Source organism: Budorcas taxicolor, chromosome X (assembly GCF_023091745.1).
Source record: "Budorcas taxicolor isolate Tak-1 chromosome X, Takin1.1, whole genome shotgun sequence".
NCBI classification, from domain to species: Eukaryota; Metazoa; Chordata; class Mammalia; order Artiodactyla; family Bovidae; genus Budorcas; species Budorcas taxicolor.
The window spans coordinates 107,885,104-107,907,231 of record NC_068935.1 but is presented as its reverse complement, the minus strand read 5'-3'; the positions used below and the strand labels follow the sequence as shown (position 1 = coordinate 107,907,231).

The following is a 22,128-nucleotide window of genomic DNA, read 5'->3' as shown; positions in this document are numbered from 1 at the left end:
AACAGATTTTTCAATTGTATTTGAAATAAGTAATACCAAAGGGGTTTTGGGGTTCACTGGGGTCAAACAGGAAATAACGTATATATAAAGATATAAATGAGTTGAGGAATGAAGGTATCTTAAATCATTTGATGAACAATACCTTTCATAATCACCACTTGGAGACTTTTTTTACATTGATTTCAGTCATCAACTAGTCACATTTATCAAGTCCTGATTGGATGGTGGTTGCATTTTATAGTTCAATAAACATCAGTTCTTTATTGCCCAATAAAATTTGATTCAAAGTCTATACTATGAGACTAGACCTGTCAAAAGCCCTGGTGTTATGTGGTTCACCAATCAAATACTGAACTCAAATGAAAGGACAGAAAGAAATGGCAATTTTTACTTCAGCAAAAGCATAAACTTAAAGGAAGAAATGTGGAAAATGGAATTGAATATGTCGGACAAAGGGAAAGGGCAAAAATGCAGGGTATGTTGAAACTGTGAAAAAGTGAAAGATAATTAAAATAATTATTATTAATAAAAAATTTCAAGCAGTTTCCTAGATGTATTAATAACAGAGAAATGCAATTATGAATACAAATGGAAGAGAAAAATTAGGTAAGTCAGTGTATCAAACTGATAATGTCTTTGACAGAAATATTGAATCCCAACAAGAAATTCCCAGGGAAAAAATAAGGGAAAGTGCTATTGAGAGAATTTATGTCCAATTGCTAAGTGCAGCTAACGCAGCACTAAATAAAACTTCTGAGGGACTGTATTTTGTAATTATTATTGGTAATTATTCATTAAATGATGTAGAGGTTTTCTGGATCAATACATCACTTTTATACCAGGGTACATTTCAGCATCAGGACTGATGCTGAAGCTGAAGATCCAATACTTTGGATGCCTGATATGAACAGCTGACTCATTGGAAAAGACCCTGATGCTGGGAAAGATAGAGGGCAAAAGGAGAAGAGGGCAGCAGAGTGAGATGGTTGGATAGCATCACTGATTCAATGGACATGAACTTGGGCGAACTCTGGGAGATGGTGAGGGACAGGAAGGCATGGTGTGCTACAGTCCATGGGGTTGCAATGAGTTGGATACAACTTAGCAACTGAACAACAACAATAACAATGAACAGTGTTGTATATCTTTCAGTGTGTGTATTTGTCATTATATCTTCTATAACGAAGGGAGCACACTACTTGTTGTTCAGTTGTCAGGCTTTCCTGTCCTTCACTATCTTCTGGAGTTTGCTCAAATTCATGTCCATTGAGTCAGTGGACCATCTCATCCTCTCATCCTCTGCTATCTGTTTTCTCCTCCTGCCTTCAATCTTTCCCAGCATCAGAGTCTTTTCCAATGAATCAGCTCTTTGCATCAGGTGGCCAAAGTATTGGAGCTTCAGCATTAGTCCTTCCAATGAATATTCAGGGTTGATTATATAAGGTTTGACTGCTTTGGTCTCCTTGCAGTCCAAGGGACTCTCAAGAGCCTTCTCCAGCACCACAGTTTTAAAGCATCGATTCTTCAGCCCTCAGCCTTCTTTATGGTCCAACTCACATCTGTACATGACTACTGGAAAAACCATACAGATCTTCGATTTCACAGACATTTGTCAGGAAAGTGGTGTCTCTGCTTTTTAATACACTGTCCAGGTTTATGCAGAATACATCATGCAAAATGCCAGGCTGGGAGAAATATCAACAACCTCAGATATGTAGCTTTCTTTCCAAGGAGCAAGCATCTTTTAATTTCAGGCTGCAGTCACCATCTGCAGTGATTTTGGAACCTAAGGAAATACTGTCACTGTCTCCACATTTTCCCCATCTATTTGCCATGAAGTTATGGGACCAGATGCCATGATCTTAATTTTTTAATGTTGAGTTTTACGCCAGCCTTTTCACTTTCCTCTTTCACCCTCATTAAGAGGCTCTTTAGTTCCTCTTCACTTTCTGTCATTAGAGTGGTATGATCTGCATATCTGAGGTTGTTGATATTTCTCCCAGCTGTATTGATTCCAGCTTGTGATTCATCCGGCCTGGCATTTTGCATGATGTATTCTGCATATAAGTTAAATAAGCAGGGTGACAATATATAGCCTTGTCATATTCTTTTCCCAATTTGGAACCAGTCCATTGTTTCATGTCTAGTTGTAACTATTGCTTCTTGACCTGCATACAGGTTTCTCAGGAGACAGGTAAGGTGGTCTGGCATTCCCATCTCTTTAAGAATTTCCCACAGTAAATGGAAAATTTAAGCAAATGGAAAATGTATATAAATGAATACTGAGGCACAATTAGCAATCTCTGCAATGACATCTGGGTATAGTAAGACACACTTGCTTTTAGTGACAGAGAAACTTGTATCCTTTGACCTGGGTTGGTTAGTTGCTTTCTGTCATTCACTATATACTTTGTGAAAATGGTAATTTTTCTGTTCGTTTCTGCCAAGTAATTAATATGCTATTCTGCTCTATTCAGACATTAGTCTGGTCAATCTATTCTTACTGGCATGGCTTTTCGATTATCTTGAAGAACTTTTTATATGTAACTTTAGTGAATCTCATTGTATACTATCGACTTTTAAATCATTTTATAAACATGATGGTTACCACACTTGAGGGCAGACACACTGAAATCATACTCACAGAAAACTAATCAATCTAATCACACTAGGACCACAGCCTTGTCTAACTCAATGAAACCAAGCCATGCCCGCGGGGCAACCCAAGACAGGTCATGGCGTGGAGAGGTCTGACAGAATGTGGTCCACTGGAGAAGGGAATGGCAAGCCACTTCAGTATTCTTGCCTTGAGAACCCCATGAACAGTATGAAAAGGCAAAATGATAGGATACCTAAAGAGGAACTCCCCAGGTCATTAGGTGCCCAATATGCTACTGGAGATCAGTGGAGAAATAACTCCAGAAAGAATGAAGGGATGGAGCCAAAGCAAAAACAATACCCAGTTGTGGATATGACTGGGGATAGAAGCAAGGTCTGATGCTGTAAAGAGCAATATTGCATAGGAACCTGGAATGTCAGGTCCGTGAATCAGGGCAAATTGGAAGTGGTCAAACAAGAGATGGCAAGGGTGAACGTCGACATTCTAGGAATCAGCGAACTAAAATGGACTGGAATGGGTGAATTTAACTCAGATGACCATTATATCTACTACTGCGGGCAGGAATCCCTCAGAAGAAATGGAGTAGCCATCACGGTCAACAAAAGAGCCAGAAATGCAGTACTTGGATGCAATCTCAAAAACGACAGAATGATCTCTGTTCTTTTCCAAGGCAAACCATTCACTGTCACAGTAATCCAGTCTATGCCCCAACCAGTAACGCTGAAGAAACTGAAGTTGAACGGTTTTATGAAGACCTACAAGACCTTTTAGAACTAACACCCAAAAAAGATGTCCTTTTCTTTATAGGGGACTGGAATGCAAAAGTAGGAAGTCAAGAAACACCTGGAGTAACAGGCGAATTTGGCCTTGGAATGAGGAATGAAGCAGGCAAAGACTAATAGAGTTTCGCCAAGAAAATGCACTGGTCATAGCAAACACCCTCTTCCAACAACACAAGAGAAGATTCTACACATGGACATCACTGGATGGTCAACACTGAAAGCAGATTGATTATATTCTTTGCAGCCAAAGATGGAGAAGCTCTATACAGTCAACAAAAACAAGACCGGGAACTGACTGTGGCTCAAATAATGAGATCCTTATTGCCAAATTCAGACTTAAATTGAAGAAAGTAGGGAAAACGACTAGACCATTCAGGTATGACCTAAATCAAATTCCTTATGATTATACAGTGGAAGTGAGAAATAGATTTAAGGGCCTAGATCTGATAGAGTGCCTGATGAACTATGGAATGAGGTTCGTGACATTGTACAAGAGACATGGATTAAGACCATCCCCATGGAAAAGAAATGCAAAAAAAGCAAAATGGCTGTCTGGGGAAGCCTTACAAATAGCTGTGAAAAGAAGAGAGGCAAAAAGCAAAGGAGAAAAGGAAAGATATAAGCATCTGAATGCAGAGTTCCAAAGAATAGCAAGAAGAGATAAGAAAACCTTCTTCAGTGATCAGTGCAAAGAAATAGAGGAAAACAACAGAATGGGAAAGACTAGAGATCTCTTCAAGAAAATTAGAGATACCAAGGGAACATTTCATGCAAAGATGGGCTCAATAAAGGACAGAAATGGTATGGACCTAACAGAAGCAGAAGATATTAAGAAGAGGTGGCAAGAATACACGGAAGAACTGTACAAAAAAATTCTTCATGACCCAGATAATCATGATGATGTGATCACTAATCTAGAGCCAGACATCTTGGAATGTGAAGTCAAGTGGGCCTTAGAAAGCATCACTACGAACAAAGCTAGTGGAGGTGATGGAATTCCAGTTGAGCTATTTCAAATCCTGAAAGATGATGCTGTGAAAGTGCTGCACTCAATATACCAGCAAATTTGGAAAATTCAGCAGTGGCCACAGGACTGGAAAAGGTCAGTTTTCATTCCAATTCCAAAGAAAGGCAATGCCAAAGAATGCTCAAACTACTGTACAATTGCACTCATCTCACATGCTAGTAAAGTAATGCTCAAAATTCTCCAAGCCAGGCTTCAGCAATATGTGAACCGTGAACTCCCTGATGTTCAAGCTAGTTTTAGAAAAGGCAGAGGAACCAGAGATCAAATTGCCAACATCCGCTGGATCATGGAAAAAGCAAGAGAGTTCCAGAAAAACATCTATCTCGGCTTCATTGACTATGCCAAAGCCTTTGACTGTGTGGATCACCACAAACTGTGAAAAATTCTGAAAGAGATGGGATACCAGACCACCTAACCTGCCTCTTGAGAAATTGTATGCAGGTCAGGAAGCAACAGTTAGAACTGGACATGGAACAACAGACTGGTTCCAAATAGGAAAAAGAGTACGTCAAGGCTGTATATTGTCACCCTGCTTATTGAACCTCTATGCAAAGTACATCATGAGAATCGCTGGCCTGGAAGAAACACAAGCTGGAATTAAGATTGCTGGGAGAAATATCAATAACCTCAGATATGCAGATGACCCCACCCTTATGGTAGAAAGTGAAGAGGAACTAAAAAGCCTCTTGATGAAAGTGAAAGAGGAGAGTGAAAAAGTTGGCTTAAAGCTCAACATTCAGAAAACGAAGATCATGGCATCTGGTCCCATCACTTCATGGGAAATAGATGGAGAGACAGTAGAAACAGTGTCAGAGTTTATTTTTGGAGGCTCCAAAATCACTGCAGATGGTGACTGCAGCCATGAAATTAAAAGACGCTTACTCCTTGGAAGAAAAGTGATGACCAACCTAGATAGCATATTCAAGAGCAGAGACATTACTTTGCCGACTAATGTCCGTCTAGTCAAGGCTATGGTTTTTCCTGTGGTCATGTATGGATGTGAGAGTTGGACTGTGAAGAAGGCTGAGCGCCAAAGAATTGATGCTTTTGAACTGTGGTGTTGGAGAAGACTCTTGAGAGTCCCTTGTACTGCAAGGAGATCCAACCAGTCCATTCTGAAGGAGATCAGCCCTGGGATTTCTTTGGAAGGAATGATGCTAAAGCTGAAACTCCAGTACTTCGGCCACCTCATGCGAAGAGTTGACTCATTGGAAAAGATCCTGATGCTGGGAGGGATTGGGGGCAGGAGGAGAAGGGGACAACAGAGGATGAGATGGCTGGATGGCATCATGGACTCGATGGACGTGAGTCTGAGTGAACTCCAGGTGATGGTGATGGACAGGGAGGTCTGGCGTGCTGTGATTCATGGGGTCGCAAATAGTCAGACACGACTGAGCGACTGAACTGAATACTCTTGTACTTAGAGAGTTCTGTTTGCCCTCTCTCAATAAATCCTGTTTCTTAGTATTCTAACCACTGTAATATGTTTTCCTGGATTTCATTCAAACTCTTTTCAAAAAATGTTATGGAACTTTTGAAGATTTTAAATTATCAAAATAATATCCAGTGTTTTCCCTTTTTCCCTTTGTCATCAACTTTTTTCAGTCCCTTAAAAATGTATAGAAACAAACATACAAAAATTTTACTAGAGATCATTTCACTTACTTCCTCTTGTTATCCCTTCCTTGGTGTTCAGAGATTCTACCCACCATTAGGGGCTTCCCTGGTAAAGAATCCATCTGCAATGCAGGAGACCCTAGTTTGATCACTGGGTCAGGAAAATCCCCTGGAGGAAGGCATGACAACCCACTTCAGTATTCTTGCCTGGAGAATCCCATGGACAGAGGAGTCTGGAGGGCTACAGTCCACGGGGTCACAAAGAGATGGACACGACTGAGAAACTAACACACACACTCACCATTAGAGTTTCCACTAGTTAAGTATGAAGTAGGACTTCTGATATCTGTTTTACATTGCAAAGTTTATAGTTAATTGATAGGAGTTACATTTTTTCTCTTAAACTAATTCAGAGTAGAAGAATGGCAAGTCTGCAGTGGACATTTAGCATGTCCACTTAATCTTCAAGTCCTCATTTTAGCTAGTTCATCCTTAGTGTAATGAGGAATAAAATTAAACCTTATTTATAATATATAAAGTATTCCAGTCAGAGTGCCTACTTTGATTTTTATATAAAAGTCCTGCCAACCATGCTGCCTTGGAAATCTGGTAAAGATGAACACACACATTTCATCCATGATATACAATGAAAATTATTCTCCATGCAGCCTCCATATTAGAAAATTATACACACAAACACACACACACAGAAAAGGTACTGTTTATATTTTTTATCACTGTTATATAAAAATCTCTTGTTATGTTATTTGTCCAGCCTTAAAGTAACTATATGATCATGAATAGTTTAAAATTTTGACTAAAAACATCCTACAATTCACCCAACTATGCCTTCATATGTCCATTATTTGATAATAGAATTTGGAGAAGAAACTTTGGAGTTAAACACATGATGGAAGTGTTTAGAGTACTTTATCTAAAGTTTACATTTAGGGTAGGTTAAAAAAAAGGTAAAAAATCAAGAAGGCTTAATTATAGTTACTAAGGGCAACAGGTTGAGCTCTATGCTTGGGGAAGTTGGAGAGAGCTATGTGACATTGTTGATGAGAGTTTGAACAGAACAGGGAAACTTTGTTCTGCATTTGATTTACATCACTGTATCTTTAGGATCTATACAGAAGTCTAGACTTGAGACAGTCTGCTTGAGAATGGGCAGTAGGCAATTTTGAGACCTCTTTGGAATTTCCAGTTTTGGCAGAAGTTGATGAGAGGGCTTTGTATGGACTGTGGTCTTGATTCAGTCAAGTTCCTTGGGCCACTGTTGTCCTCTCTGTGCTGTAAAGGTGTCCTGCATAGGGGCTACAAGATACACACTGGATTTGTACTGTGATATCACAGTAGTGATTAGCACAAAAATCCAGGTGTGACTCACATCTCCCACTTGTAAAGTCATAATATAGAAAAATCTGAAAAATTATGCAGGTGCTTTTATTCAGTTCATAAGAATCTGTAAATCACAATGTCCACCACCACTACTTCCACTATTTTCAACTACTGACAATTCCAAGAAATTTTAAAAATTGTCTTTATAGTTTATAGTGAAGTAATAACTTACTGATCATCTTAGAACTGTGAGAATCTTGTAAAACAATTGTGGGAAAGTTTTCTACAAAGATATTTAGGTCTTGAAGGATGAGTAACTGTTTGACCAGGAGATGGAAAGGCTAGTCCATTCAGAGTGAAGGTTATGTGCCATGGCAGTGAGGAAATGAAAGCACCTAATTATAAATAAATTTTTATGTGAGTGGGAAATTCTATATGGTTTTTAAAACAAGAGGTGGCGGGGGGAGCCATTTCTGCACTGCTTGGCTGCAAATTAATAAAGGTCTGTGGAAGAAACTATTGTGAAGTTATCAGAGGCAATTAAGGCAGGGAAATAGCATTCACCTAATGTTTTGAAACCAAGGACTACCACAGCAGATGAAAGATGAGGAGAGATTATGGATTGGGCAGTGTGAATTTAGACCTGTTGGAAAGGTGCTCATCTAAATAGCCATGGAGATGTTTGATCTGAATCTTCTGAGCAGCACCTTCTTTCACAAATGAAGAAACTTACACCTAGACGACTTAAAATTTTTATAGCCTCTCTTCAATGTGTGGTCCTTGAACCTGCACCATTGGAATCACCTGGGACTGTGTTAGGCCCTGCCCCAGATCTACTGAAAACAGATTATGAACTTTAACAAAAACCCAGAGGATTGCTAGTAGATTTTTAGAGACACTAGCCTAAAGGCAACTGAGCCGGAGTCAGGGGGATCTGGCTGTGTTTCCATTGCATTCCTCCGTTACTGTTACATCTTGTTTCTTACTTGGGTACATACTTTCACTGCTCTTTAAGCTTAATCTTAAGAGAGGTCTAGGAAAATGCCCACCCCGCCAGTGGCCTCTTAAAATCCTGCCAGGCTGGGATTTGGGTGACCAAGGCACGTTTTACAGTTACTCTGATGACACCTGGGATACTGGGTACTTTCACCAGAAGCTTGCAGCCTCTGTGAGGTTGCCAATTCGGCAGCTTGGGTGGCGCCAAAACCCGCTGGGCTGGAGGAGATCGCGTGGCGTCGGGCGGTTGCCTAGCGACGGCGTCCACGCTAGTCCGTGTTCAAGTCCGCGACGGTTTGCCGGCTACATAGAGCACGGCCATGGAGACCGAGAGGAGCTCCCTCGTGGCCCGGGACTTGGAGACCGCAAAGGACATGCAGCTGCGGGTGACCCCGTCGGAAATGAAATTTCTGGACGCGCTGGCAGGGAGGGTTTACCGCCTCCCACTTACCGTACACAATCTCGGCCGAAGCAACCAGAAAATCCGTTTTCAGGAGCCTGTCAAGCCACAGGTAACACACCCAGGGGTGTTCAGAGCAGGGCCTCAGGAGGACCTGGGGAGGGTGCGGGCAGAATTGAGCTTCCTGTGAAGCGGTGATTTGCTGGGCTGGCCTTTTTGTTTGTTTCTTTTTCTTTTTTTCCCCCTTTTTGCTTGGGGCTGGGAGTCAGGGGAGAAAAGTCGATCTGGAATCTCGCAGTTCATTTGGAGTTTGGGGAAAAAAGGGAAGAGGATTTTATGTGTCTCTCCTCTTTAACAGCCAAGAATCTATGTTTCATGATGTTGTAGAATTATGACAACTTATTCTCTATTAACTCCCCTTTGGGTCATAAAGTGTCTGATCACTCCAGCTACTGTAGGATAGCAGGAAGGTTTATTAATTCATACTGTAACAAACATTTGTTTAGCACCTGCTACAAAATAGAAAGTAGGTGTGAGGCATGTAAAGTGGAGACAGTTCTGCCCTCAAAAAACTTAGAAATTAATAAGGGAGGGGACTTCCCTGGTGGTCCAGTAGTTAAGACTCCATGCTTCTACTACAGGGGTCACAAGTTTGATCCCTGGTGAGATGGCAGCAACCAAAAACAAAACAAAACTAATGAGGGAGTTAGTACAAGTTGAATAATCAGCAAAATTAATATTCTAAGAGGCTATCCCTATCTTTTCACCTTTCTTTTGATTTAAAAGTTGACAGAACTTCATTTCTGTCACTGTTATTTTAGACTATCTGTGTGGATAAATGGATATTAATTTATTGTGATCACATGTTCTCAGGGAGACTTGATATAGGACAGGTGAAAATAATTTTTGATATGTAAGTGATGCATAACTGCATTTTCTCCTGAAATAGTCCTAATAATGGTACTGAATGCAGCTGGACTTCTATATGCAGATATGGAAAGGTTCACTTAAAATTACATATGTTTCTAACTATTGTGGGTTGCTGTTAGAAAATGAATACACAGTCCTGTCTTCAGTGTTTTTTTTGACTCGTGTGGCCTATGGTTCAGTCAGGCCAGTTGTTTGCTCTACTTTTTACACTTAAAAAACTGATGTACTATTTACCTACCCTAAAGTGCACAGAAACTGAAAGTAAAGCTTGATGAATTTTTATATGTATTTATCTCCATGTAGCTACCACTTAGATCAAATCATAGAATATTTCCAACACTACAGAAGTTTCTCTGTAGTACCTGGAGTAATCACCCTATGGAGGTAGATTACTGACTTGTAATGAACCAGATTAATAGTCAGTTCTTGAGTTTCATATAAATGGTATCATTCTTTATGGATTTTTTATTTACATGTTTTGACAGTAGTAATGTGTTTATTTTGTAATAAAATCATACAGAGCCTAACGCTGTAAATCAGGAAGTACCTGATTGCTACAAACACTGGAAGATTAGAGAAAGCATTTATTATTTCACTAATTCACTACATATTTATTAAACAGTTGAATGTTCATCTGAATATATTTTCTTTTAAAAGTCAAGTTGGCAGTAAATCCCAGATGTGGGCAAACACTATTTTATGGATGTCTAGGATACACTTGTATGAGCGGTTTTTGTGCAGTCAGAAGAAAAATAATATATTTCATTTTAGTGTGATTTTTATTTAGAACACAGCTCTTGACATTAGCAAGAGAATGGCCAGACAGGTTTACTAGTTAGAGGCCAAAGCCATGATCTCGATATCAGTGTGAACTTATATTTGTTGCTAGATCATGATGTGTATTCCTGGTCCTTCCTAGGTGTAAAGGGAATTAAGGAAGGGATAGATTAGTAAAAAATATATTCGCTGTCTTGGAGGAAACAAAAAACAGGGTGCTATGTAAAGAGCATTGCTGTCATCACTATTGTAGTTACTTAGGAAACAATTCGCTTAACACACATCAGTGCTTGTTTTCCACCTTGTTTTCCAAGGTCCCGCATTACCTATTGTTTGCCATATGCAGTGGTGTATGCCACCTACTGTGGGTTGCTGTTAGAAAACTAAGACCCAGTCCTATCTTCAGTGTTCTGCTGACTCGTGTGGCCTCTGGTTCTGTCAGGCCAGTCTTTCTTGTCATTGTCCTCTTACCCATGTTGGCTCAGACTTCCTTTTCTTTTGACCCGTGTTTTTATTCTTCCCTTGTGTAAGAATCACCACCTTCCAAATCCTGTCCATCTCTGAGCGTCAAAAGTGAGTTTTCATTTTTCTCAAACAAATCTCTTATCTCCAAAATCTTTCTCCCCGCTGCTGCTGCTGCTAAGTTGCTTCAGTCATGTCTGACTGCTGTGTGACCCCATAGACGGCAGCCCACCAGGCTCTTCCATCCCTGGGATTCTCCAAGCAAGAATACTGGAGTGGGTTGCCATTTCCTTCTCCAATGCATGCATGCATGCATGCTAAGTCACTTCAGTCGTGTCTCTTTCTCCCCTACTGGATACTAATTGCATATACAGACATTCATTAGAGTTTGGACTTGTATCTGGTAAGTGTTACTTTCACCTCATTGGTCACATCATAAGTGCCTAAGAGTAGGGTTGGTGCCTTTGACACCTTTGCAGACCACCCAGAGTGTTCAGAAACTTGTAGTTTGGGTATATGCTGCTGAACCACTCCTTGTCCTTTTTTAAAGGAAGATGATCAAACCTGCTATGAGGACTTTCAGCACCCAAAGACCTATATTTATCCCTTTTTTTTTTTAAGTAATTGATGAGGGTTGAAATTTGGGCTGTGGTAGTTATGAGGTCTCAGAGTCATTGTTTGCTGGAAGGATGACACTTTCAGACCAATTGTATCAACACATCTTTCCAGTACTCTATTACCCTCATTGCTGGAAAGCACTGCTTGTACTCAGTCTGGCATTAAAAGCCCTGAATAGTTAATTTCAAGTTGACCTCCATTGTTACTCATTGAAGCTCTTTGCCCAGCTAGGCTAGCTTATTAGCTGCCTGCTGAAAGATTATTTTGCTTATTCTTTTCTCTGCATGTGCCTGAGATATTCCTGCCTCCATAGGGAGCATCTTTCTTGCTTCTTCTCTACCCTAAACATCCATCCTCTAAACCTGCATTGAATGTACTCATTCCTAGCCCACAGTTATCATGTTTTCTCTTGGATTTTCATGATATTTAGGTCTGCATCACTCATATGACACCTGATTAGTCCCTGGCTTAAACATTATGTAATTTTCAAGGGATATATAATACAAGAGATTATATATTCAGGAGTTTCTAGTTGTGGGGAAAGAGCTTAAGTTTTAGAGTCAGATAGATGTATGTTTTAAGTCCTCACTGACACTCTTGAACCTACAGGCCCTAGTTTCTCATCTCTACACTGGGAGCCTTCATATCAGCCTTACAGGGCAAGTATATTAAGTGAGCTAATAGTTGTCAAATGCTTTACCTACCAGAAGTACTTAATACATAGAAGTTCTTCTCTTTCCCTCTTCAGTTCTTCCTGGAGTCTAGCAAATGTTTTTCAAGAATAAAAGTTCTTTTTCCTTGGTCTATTCCTTTTTATATTTCCTCCACGTTCTGAAGTCCAAGTCCTCATGCAGAAAGTATATAAAATGCTATATGTATTTATGAATGTATGTGTGCTTATACATGTATGTTATATATGTATTTGGATTGAATAATGTGTTTATTAGATTAGTATTCCCTTTTCCTGTATTTTAGTACCTCATACTTCTAAAGGTGTATGTTGAGTGACTCAGACGGTAAAGAATCTGCCTGCAATGTGGGAGAACTTGGTTCGATCCCTGGGTTGCAAAGATAGCCTGGAGGAGGGCATGGCAAACCACTCCAGTATTCTTGCCTGGAGAATCCCCATGAACAGAGGAGCCTGGCAGGCTACAGTGCATGGGGTCTCAAAGAGTCGGACATGACTGAGTGACTCAGCACAACTTTCTTCCCTCTTTTTTTTTTTTCTGTATTTTAGTACCTCATACTTCTAAAGGAGCCCTTGAACATTTACATATTTCTCTACTGACTGCATTTTCAGTTTCAGTTAATTTACCATTAAAAGTATATCTGAAGCATATAGAATCATTAGGGCAGGAATATTGCCTGTATCTTAATATATCTCTTGAAATAATGTACACTCCTTATTACAGTTGCTCATATTATTTTCTTATTATGAGTTAAGATGTGTAATTATTATTATTTTTTTCTTCCACTGAAGTTCAAACTGATTTTGACCAATCTGGATAAATCACTTGCTTCTGGCCTTCAGACAACAGCTATGGTGGAATATCATCCTGATAAGAATGAAGACATGTGTGACCAACTTCTTATTTCAATAGGAAATAAAACAATAGAGATCCCTCTAATTGGGTATGTATTCATAATTGAGGCTAACATTTTGAGTATCTTTCAGATGAAAATAAGAGTCATAGTAATATTTTCTATTTTCTCTAATAGGGCTTTTTGTATCTATAGGATCTTTAAAAAAAAAAAGATAAACTGAACTTCAAGAACAATTTCTTTTAGCAAATTGTAGTGTTCAAAACAAATGAGAGTAGTTTTCTGTTTTTTATTAAAATCACTTAGAAATATTCAACAATTGCTTGTATTCTTTTATTTCCCTTGAATTCACATCCTATTTTATTTCTGTCATATTTTCTGTACCTTTTGATGGCAAGATTTATTTTTAAAATGCTATTTTTGCTGTCTCCACAATCATACTTTTCATTCTCACTCCAATAAAATCCATCTGACTATCTTCCCCAGCTTTCCAGTGAAGTAGCTCTTGCATATTGCCAGTCTGTTGGTGCCTCCTTTGTCTTTTACTTGATTTCTCAGCAGCATCGACACAGTTAATCATTACTGCTTCTGTGGGCCACTTTATTCTCTTGACTTACTTGCTACTATACTTCTTAATTGATTATTCCTTCTAATTCTATTTTACTTTTTAAAAAAAAATTGAAATGCAATTGACATAGTAATATACCATTGTATAAGTTGACAGTGTACATGTTGATATGATACATTTGTACATTGTAACATATTACCATCATAGGGTTCGCTGACATTTGTATCACATTTACTTGGTCATCATTTCTTTCCTGTGGTGGCAACAATTAAGATCTTGTCTGTTAGCAACGTTGAAGTTTATAATGTATTATTGTTGCCTGTGATCAGTATGTTTTATGTTAGCTCTCTGGAACATATTTATCTACTAGTTCCCAAATTGTACTCTTAAACAAAATCTCCCTAATTCTCCTACTTTCCAGTCTCTGGTAACCAACATTCTACTTTCTATTCTTATGTTGTATGTATTCCTAAATGGATTATTGTTACCCCATAGTCACATTTTAATTTTAAATTATTGCTGTATTTGCTTCACAGAATTTTAAAAAATGCAGACGTTTGGCCAGTCTAGGTTCAATGCAGGATACAGGATGCTTGGGGCTGGTGTGCTGGGATGACCCAGAGGGATGGCATGGGGAGGGAGGTGGGAGGGGGGTTCAGGATTGAGAACACGTGTACACCCATGGTGGATTCATGTTGATGTATGGCAAAACCAATACAATACTGTAAAGTAAAAAAAAATAATAAAATAATAAAATAAAATAAAATCTGAAAAAAAAAGAAAGTCAAAATGGTGCTCTTCTGAGATTGGCTAAAGAATATGGATTACTATAATGAATATAATATAGAATTAAATAACTGATTTGGAGATTAACTTTAATACAAATAATTTATTTGACCAAGACATTGTGCTTTTCATTTTACACTGAAAAAAAGTTCTGTTTATTATAAAATTACCTGTTAAAGCTATTGTAGAATTTTTAGGTATTTTTAATATATATACATGCACAATCCTTCTTTTTACAGCAAAATATGATTCTATAAGTATTTTTTGTTTCTATTTGTCCACCACTAGCATAATCAATATTGAAATATTAATATTAGTATTAGATATAAGCCTTTTAATAGTTTTCCTTGTGTTTTTTTTTCATGAACTAAATTTAGATGTGCAATTATTTGGGTTCTCCATGTTGAGAAATTCTGCTTTAGCACAGCATCCCATTTTGCATAGGAATCAAACAGTTGACACATTTTAGGCAAGGAATAAGCTATTCCTTTGTACCATTGGAAGGTATTTATTTAGCTTTGAGAGCATTTCCAAGTTTAGAGATAACTGGTACTTGGTATTAGTGTATTGGTCATTCATTCCCTTCTCCAGAATTTCCTTCAGTTGTGACCCTTAGATAGGATTCAACTGGTAACTCATTTTGTAGAGAGCATTTGGAGTCAAGAGGCACTTCTCCTGATAGGTGGCTTGATTCTTTTCGTCCTCAGAGGTCAAATGTCTTGACATGTTGTGGTACATATGGGCCAGATAATTTTTTTTATACAAGAGGAAGACAAACCAGTAGGAAAGCCAGAGAAACTATTAAATATTACCATATCACCACACCCTTACTCCTTAAACCATATATATGTGTATGCATGTATGTACATTTATATGTATGTGTGAAAGATTTTCAAGAAATTATTAAGATTATTTTCCACACCTAGCTAGAGAAAAAGCTTGAAAAAGTGTTCAGCTTTTCATTTTATATTGTTTGCATTATTATTCTTCTTTTAGATCTTATAAACTCTTTATGAACACAATTATATATATACATATAAGTATATTGTAAAGAGATGTACAAGGTCATTGATCTTTTTCTGTCACAAAATTACAATCTCTTTATGAGAAGAACATGGGTGTTTCTTAGAATATGCAGCATAAACAGGACAGTCCTAGCTGATCTCTGGAATGTCTGTACCTATCCAATAATACAAAAACACGTATAAACACAGATCCCAGAAAGAAGGCCCAGACCATCAATGAGTAACACAGTATTTGTGAATGTTTTCTTCATGTATTTTTATTTGTGAATTTTGGTATGTCTGTATGCATATATGATTGTATGCATGCATGTATATATTTATATTTTGGAGGTTGTATCCTAAGTGGAGTGAATTAATTCATGTGTCTGGCATATAACCTAAAGATTCAGTAAAGATCTGTCATTTCTACATTTATTATTGATGTTGTTATCGTCGTTGTTAGGTTTCTAAGGTAATGTACATGAAATCTAACAAAATGGATTCAACGTTAAGTTCCTCAGTGTTATATCTAGATAATTCCTTGGATAAATAATTTAGGCTTTTTAAGTCTCTTGTTTTGCATCTGTAACATAGGAGCCATAGTATTTACCTATCTTTCAGAAAAATTGTTAATATCAAACAGGATAATATTCTTAATGATGCCTTATAAACTAAATTAGTATCCAGATTAAAAACATATATGTCCATATAGATCCTTATGAAACATGTATATAGGATTAGAATGGATTTTTTAAATGCTAATGAAAACATGTGCTACAGATATACACACGGAAAATCAATTGTATCCTTTTGTTCTTAGACCTTTTCTTAGTCTCCAAGTGATATTTTATAGTATCCCACCTTCTTTTATTTCATCAGATATGGCATATATTCAAAACGACTTACTTTGTTAAGATAACTGGTACCCTTTTGAAGCAGGGGGCAAAAGAACGTATGGTGTATGTATGCCCCCTCCCGTTCTGAGGTGGGTGGGCAAAATAATGTATGGTTTAGGTGGAGATTTCAAGACAGAGTTCCAAGTATGTTTTGAGCTGCAAAAAAAAAAAAAAAAAATAGCGATACATGGGTAACCTTTCAACGTGAATACTTGGGAGGGTATGCCATGTATTTATGCACAAAATCTGATTTTTAAATTTAAAATGTCTCTCATTATCTTTTTTTGTGTCTTCATTTCACAATTTTGTTTACTGACAAATGTCCCACTAGCAGACCTGCAAGGAAACTGAAATCTCTTTTAAGGAGTTAAGATAAAAGTCCCTGTGGATTTAACCATGAGGTTATAGTTGTTAAAATTCATCATGGTCCTCTTTTCTCCTCTTCTAGGTTGATTCCATCATGTCAATTGGCAATTGAGCCAGAAGTTAATTTTGGGACATTGGTTGCCAGTAGTAAAGTGTATTGTAAAGAGATTAGTATCATTAACCAGGGCAGTGTGCCAGGTAAGTGCTTTCTATTCTATAAATTAACTTACACATTTGGAAGAAAATTGGTAATGTTTGAAATATATTATTGTTCTCTCACTCACTAATGTCCGACTCTTTGTGACCCCAGGGACTGCAGCACGCCAGGCTTCCCTGTCCACTATCTCCCGGAGCTTGCTCAACTCATGTCCATTGAGTTGGTGATGCCATCCAACCATCTCATGCTCTATCATCCCCTTCTCCCCCTGCCTTCAATCCTTCTTGTGCAATTAATGTATTCTCTGATTTACCCTGCCCCTCAAAAATTAGGTCTGTCATTTGGAAAAGCTCAAGACTGAAGGTCCTTAAGTAGGATTACTATTTTAGAAACTGATAGGTAATATCAGGAAAAATGAATCTACATCCTTATGATTCTTATTAATATAACTTGACTCAGATGACTGATGACCTCCTTGAGGACAGACATAGAATGGTGTCATAGAAGTGACACAGTCCTTAGAGCTTTCCAGAAATAGAATCAGGGCCCAGTGCCTTCCAAGCTGTGTGATCTGGAATGAGTATCTTTAAGAACATTGAACTTCAGATTCCTCATTTATAAACTGACTAATAAAATATACTGTGGTTAATTATGTATGTACCGAAGGCTGTAATATGGTACTTGACTTATCACAAGTACTCAGGAAAGATTTGTTTTTTCTCTATCATATTCAACTTTGAATTCACATACTGATCCCTAGCAGGCTCTTAGTAACATTTTATTGAAAGAAAAAGTGCTTCTCTCTCTCTTCTCCATGAGGTTATTTCTAGAGATTCTTACTGTTTGCATAACACTAACAGTTTGCATAAAGGCATAGGGGTGTGTGTGTGTGTGTGTGCGCGTGTACACATGTGCTTGTGTCTGCATGACCACACACTCGTCATTGATATATAGTAGGCATACAATCACTTATCCTTTCATTCTCTTGATTCATTCTCTCAGCATCTGGGATAACACTAACATTTTTCTCAAGCTGAGATGAGGACAAGCTCTAGACAGGCAGGACATTTCTCTCTTGAAATTGCTTGTTGGGTACATGAAACAGGTCTTATATCTAAACCTGTCTTATACTAAGTGAGGGCATTCTCTGGGGCTGCTTGAATGAACAGTGGAAATTATTAAGACAAAGGAAGTCTGATACTTTACTGATTTCTTCCTGGGATATAAACAAATAAAACTGATAATTGTTCCTCACTGAATGTTACTTATTTCACTTTCCATACTTTTTTAAATTATTGAATTTCTGAATTCTGTGAGATTGTGAAATATTAGGCTCATTTGTGCCTGACTCCAGTGTTAAGGATGACTCTCTTATGGTGAGTTACTCTGGTCTAAATAGTCCTTTAGATCTGATTATGGAGCAGTGATATGTAATTGATAGAATTTTATTTGTATTATTATACTTTCCAAAATTTTTCATAACTGTTGTCCATTACAAATTCTTTAACACTTTGATCATATCCTCTCTTTATTTTAAATTTATTCTAAATTGATTCTAAATTCTAGATTTTATTCTAAAATCTTACCAAATTGTACATTTTTATTACATATAAAAACTCTCTATAAGTAAAAAATATATGTTTGAATTTTAATTGACTATTTAATATTACTTACTTAATAAAAGTACACATATGGACCTGAGTCCATACATTTTAGGAAGAATAATTCACATTAAGTTTTACTATGTGTGCATGGTATTGTCATTAATACTATTCTGGGTAAATTATAATTGAGTATTATGAAGTATTAATTGCCATTACCTTACAAACTGAAACAAATTGTTATCAGTGAAACACATTTTCTTTCCGCTGCCTTTGTCCCTCATTTTTGGAGATGAATATTTTTTTCTACCCTTACCAAAATTGATAGTATGTTTTATATTCACAGTAGCAAGTGCCCATAAAGTGTCATAAAGTCCTCATTACCCATAAGCACAGTATATAAATATTCATGAGAATTATGTATTTTCATGAAGAAAAACACTTAAGCAGAAAATAGATTCAGCAACCAAAGATGATTTTAATAAAATTTTCCAAAAGGATTTTATGTGACAAATATTTTATAGTTTTAGAGTCAAAGAATAAGTGTTTACAAATACTCAGTGAAAGTGTTAGTTGCTCAGTCGTGTCCTGCTCTTTGCGACCCCTTTGACTGTAGCCAGCCAAGCTCCTCTGTCCATGGAATTCTTCAGGTAAGAATACTGGAGTGGGTTTTCATTCCCTTCTCCAGAGGATCTTCCTGTCCCAGGGATTGAACCTGGGAGTCCCGCGTTGCAGGCAGATTCTTTACCATTCAAACCACCAGCGAAGCCCTTATATATACTTAAGAGAACATCAAAAAGCCACACTCGGCAAGTTCGTGATTTATATAGCTGTGTTTTCTCTGTGGTACTCTCACTGAGATAGATACTAGAGTTTATCTATGTAACAACTTCATGATGTCTTATATTAATAATCTATTGCTGCTACTGCTGCTAAGTTGCTTCAGTCGTGTCCGACTCTGTGCAGCCCCATAGACGGCAGCCCACCAGGCTCCCCTGTCCCTGGGATTCTCCAGGCAAGAACACTGGAGTGGGTTGCCATTTTCCTTCTCCAATGCATGAAAGTGAAAAGTGAAAGGGAAGTTGCTCAGTTGTGTCCGACTCTTAATGACCCCATGGACTACAGCCTACCAGGCTTCTCCATCCATGGGACTTTCCAGGCAGGAGTACTGGAGTGGGGTGCCATTGCTTTCTCTTTAATAATCTATTATGGAGTAACTATCCATGAATTTAGCTACATGTTGTCAAATACATTTTGTTGTATTGCCCCTTGTAAGAATGTTTGCATAACTTACCAAGTAGTGCTTATCTTTTCACTTTGAAAAAAACATGGTTTAGTCTTTAAGATGTTTCTAATATTAGTGTTTTGTGCTCTGGTAAACTCCATTTCCTCGTTTATGTTTTTATTGTTTCTTAGTTTTTAATCATTGAAGATTGAAAAAAAATCTTAGCATTTTTTGAATTGAAAACATTTCCCTCTTCCTCTCTTGAATCTTTGGGTACTTTTTCTACTACCATGTTATTATGTGGAATAGTCTTAAAAGTCCATAGAGTGATCTTTACACCGTTCCTGGATTTCAGCGGCTACCTTAGGACTCCTTTAGGTTTATTTTACCCCGAATATATGACCTTTCTCTTGCTCTTAATGCCCACTGCCTCTCTTCCCCTGATCATCAGCATCCTCTCTCTACATCACTGTCTAGAAAAGCCTAGCATCATCTCTAAAGCAGGAAATTTGCCAAATTGGATCAGACCCAGAAGTGGTCCTAAGAATCCTCTCTTACCCAGAGAAGCACGCACTACTTATTCTCAGTGTATTTTTTGTCTGTTTTCTTGGAAATCAATGCCATGAAATCTCAACATACTTTTCATGTGTGACACAGCATTGGGCATATACTAGGCATTCAGTGAGCATTCATTTAATTGATTTGACCCTGAGTGAGGTCTTCCAGAGTCCAAATCTTGGTTACAGTATTAACTGGCTGGGAGGCCCTGGTCAAATAATTTATACTTCCTGAATATTCATTACCTCACTTATACATTAGGGATAAACATAATACCTTCCTTGTATAATTGTGATGATGATTAATAAAATGCTTAACACACTCTCCGACGTATATTAAATGTTCAATAAATACAGTTGATGTTAGAATTATTCTTTTTCTCTATCTTCTTTAGTTCTCTTGTGGACCGCTGTTCCTTTTCTCAGTACGTTAGAAGTGAGTGTTCCTTAGCATTTGTCATGAACCTTCACGTTTTCTCAGCCACTCTGCTCTCCCTGGGCAATTGCTTCCATTCCTGTTACTTAACTGACATCTATACAAGACTTTGCGTTTATTTCAGGTTTTTCAGACTTAACACGTCTAAAACTAAACTACTCAACTTCTCCCCCGAAGTTCTCCTTTTCTATTTTTCGTTGAATGTCACCACCATGTAGATGGCCAAGTCAAACATTTGGCAAAATCCTTGACACCTTCCTCCTTTTCACCCTCTACCCCCTTATTGAGTCAATTATTAAATCATGTCTATCCACATCCTTATGTCAGTAATCTTATTTTTCTTTGTCCCATTGTCACTTTTTTTTCTTACAACAAGTCATCATCTTTTTTTGCCTTATAGCTATATCAACCTAAATTACCTCTCTGGAGTCTCTTCTTATCTGCTTGTAGTTCATTCTCCACACATTGACCAATTTCATATCTTTAAAAAAATGAAAATTTGATGACAAAAATTCTATCTGTAACATCTTTCCTTCAATGACACCCTTCTCCTAGGATGATGTCCTTGCTCCTGCTGTTAACATTAAAAAATAAAACAGTCAAATATTTCATTATTACTGATGGCATTAAAGTTACATAAGACACAGTAATGTTTGTGTACTCACTATTTTAATATATTTAAAATATTCAACAATGTTCTTTTGTTAGGGGCTGTTCCTGGATAAGCTTTTGGACCATTGACTTTAGACTCAGCCTTAACTGAACTCATATAGTTTTATTTTCTTGGAGAACTGAGTCAATGATACTAGTTTATTTGTAGTGGATTTAATTTTACAGATTTTTGCTTTATATTATGACAGAAAAAATAAATATTTATGTCCTTACCGTGTCTCTAAAAATGATTGGATTAACACATTTTGTTACTGTGAGTTTGTTTACCTTTTTTCATCAGGTCATTTCTGGACTTAAAGTTTTATTATCTTTTTACATTTTCAATACTTTTATTATGCTAATATTTTCATTCTCCTAAGTTAAATGAATAATTTTGGAAAATGTCATCAAATGTGATTTAAAACTGGTAAGTTAGGAATCTTCAAAGTTGTTTATGTGGGCAGCATGCTTATTTGTGTTAATATTGTATAGTGATGTCAAAGACACTCATGACTGGCTGCTTCCCATCTGTTGGACATTTTGACCACTGTTTGGTGCTAGGCACTGTGTGGGGTGCCAGGACTACAGAGATGAAAAGGAGATAGTATCTGATATAGACTGCATGCTCTAATATAGGCACCAGACATTACCATAAACTATGGACCATTTCTGCTTTCAGAATAAAAAATATTTGTGCCCTTCTTCTCATATGCTTTTTTATTCTAGAAATTCATTCCTTTCACCCTTTTCCTCTATGAGCTACATTAAC

The 22,128-nt window shown here is 37.5% G+C and overlaps 1 protein-coding gene across 1 annotated transcript in view; it reads left to right on the top strand.

Annotated features, from left to right (window-relative positions):
• Positions 1–8,703: 8,703 nt before the first annotated feature.
• The window catches only part of CFAP47 (cilia and flagella associated protein 47), a 502,957-nt gene continuing 489,532 nt past the window's right edge, over positions 8,704–22,128 (top strand). Inside the window, exons 1-3 of the mRNA XM_052662737.1 lie at positions 8,704–8,895; positions 13,051–13,202; positions 16,815–16,930. Of these exons, the coding sequence (XP_052518697.1) occupies positions 8,704–8,895; positions 13,051–13,202; positions 16,815–16,930 (460 nt within the window). The remainder of the gene's footprint in view (positions 8,896–13,050; positions 13,203–16,814; positions 16,931–22,128) is intronic.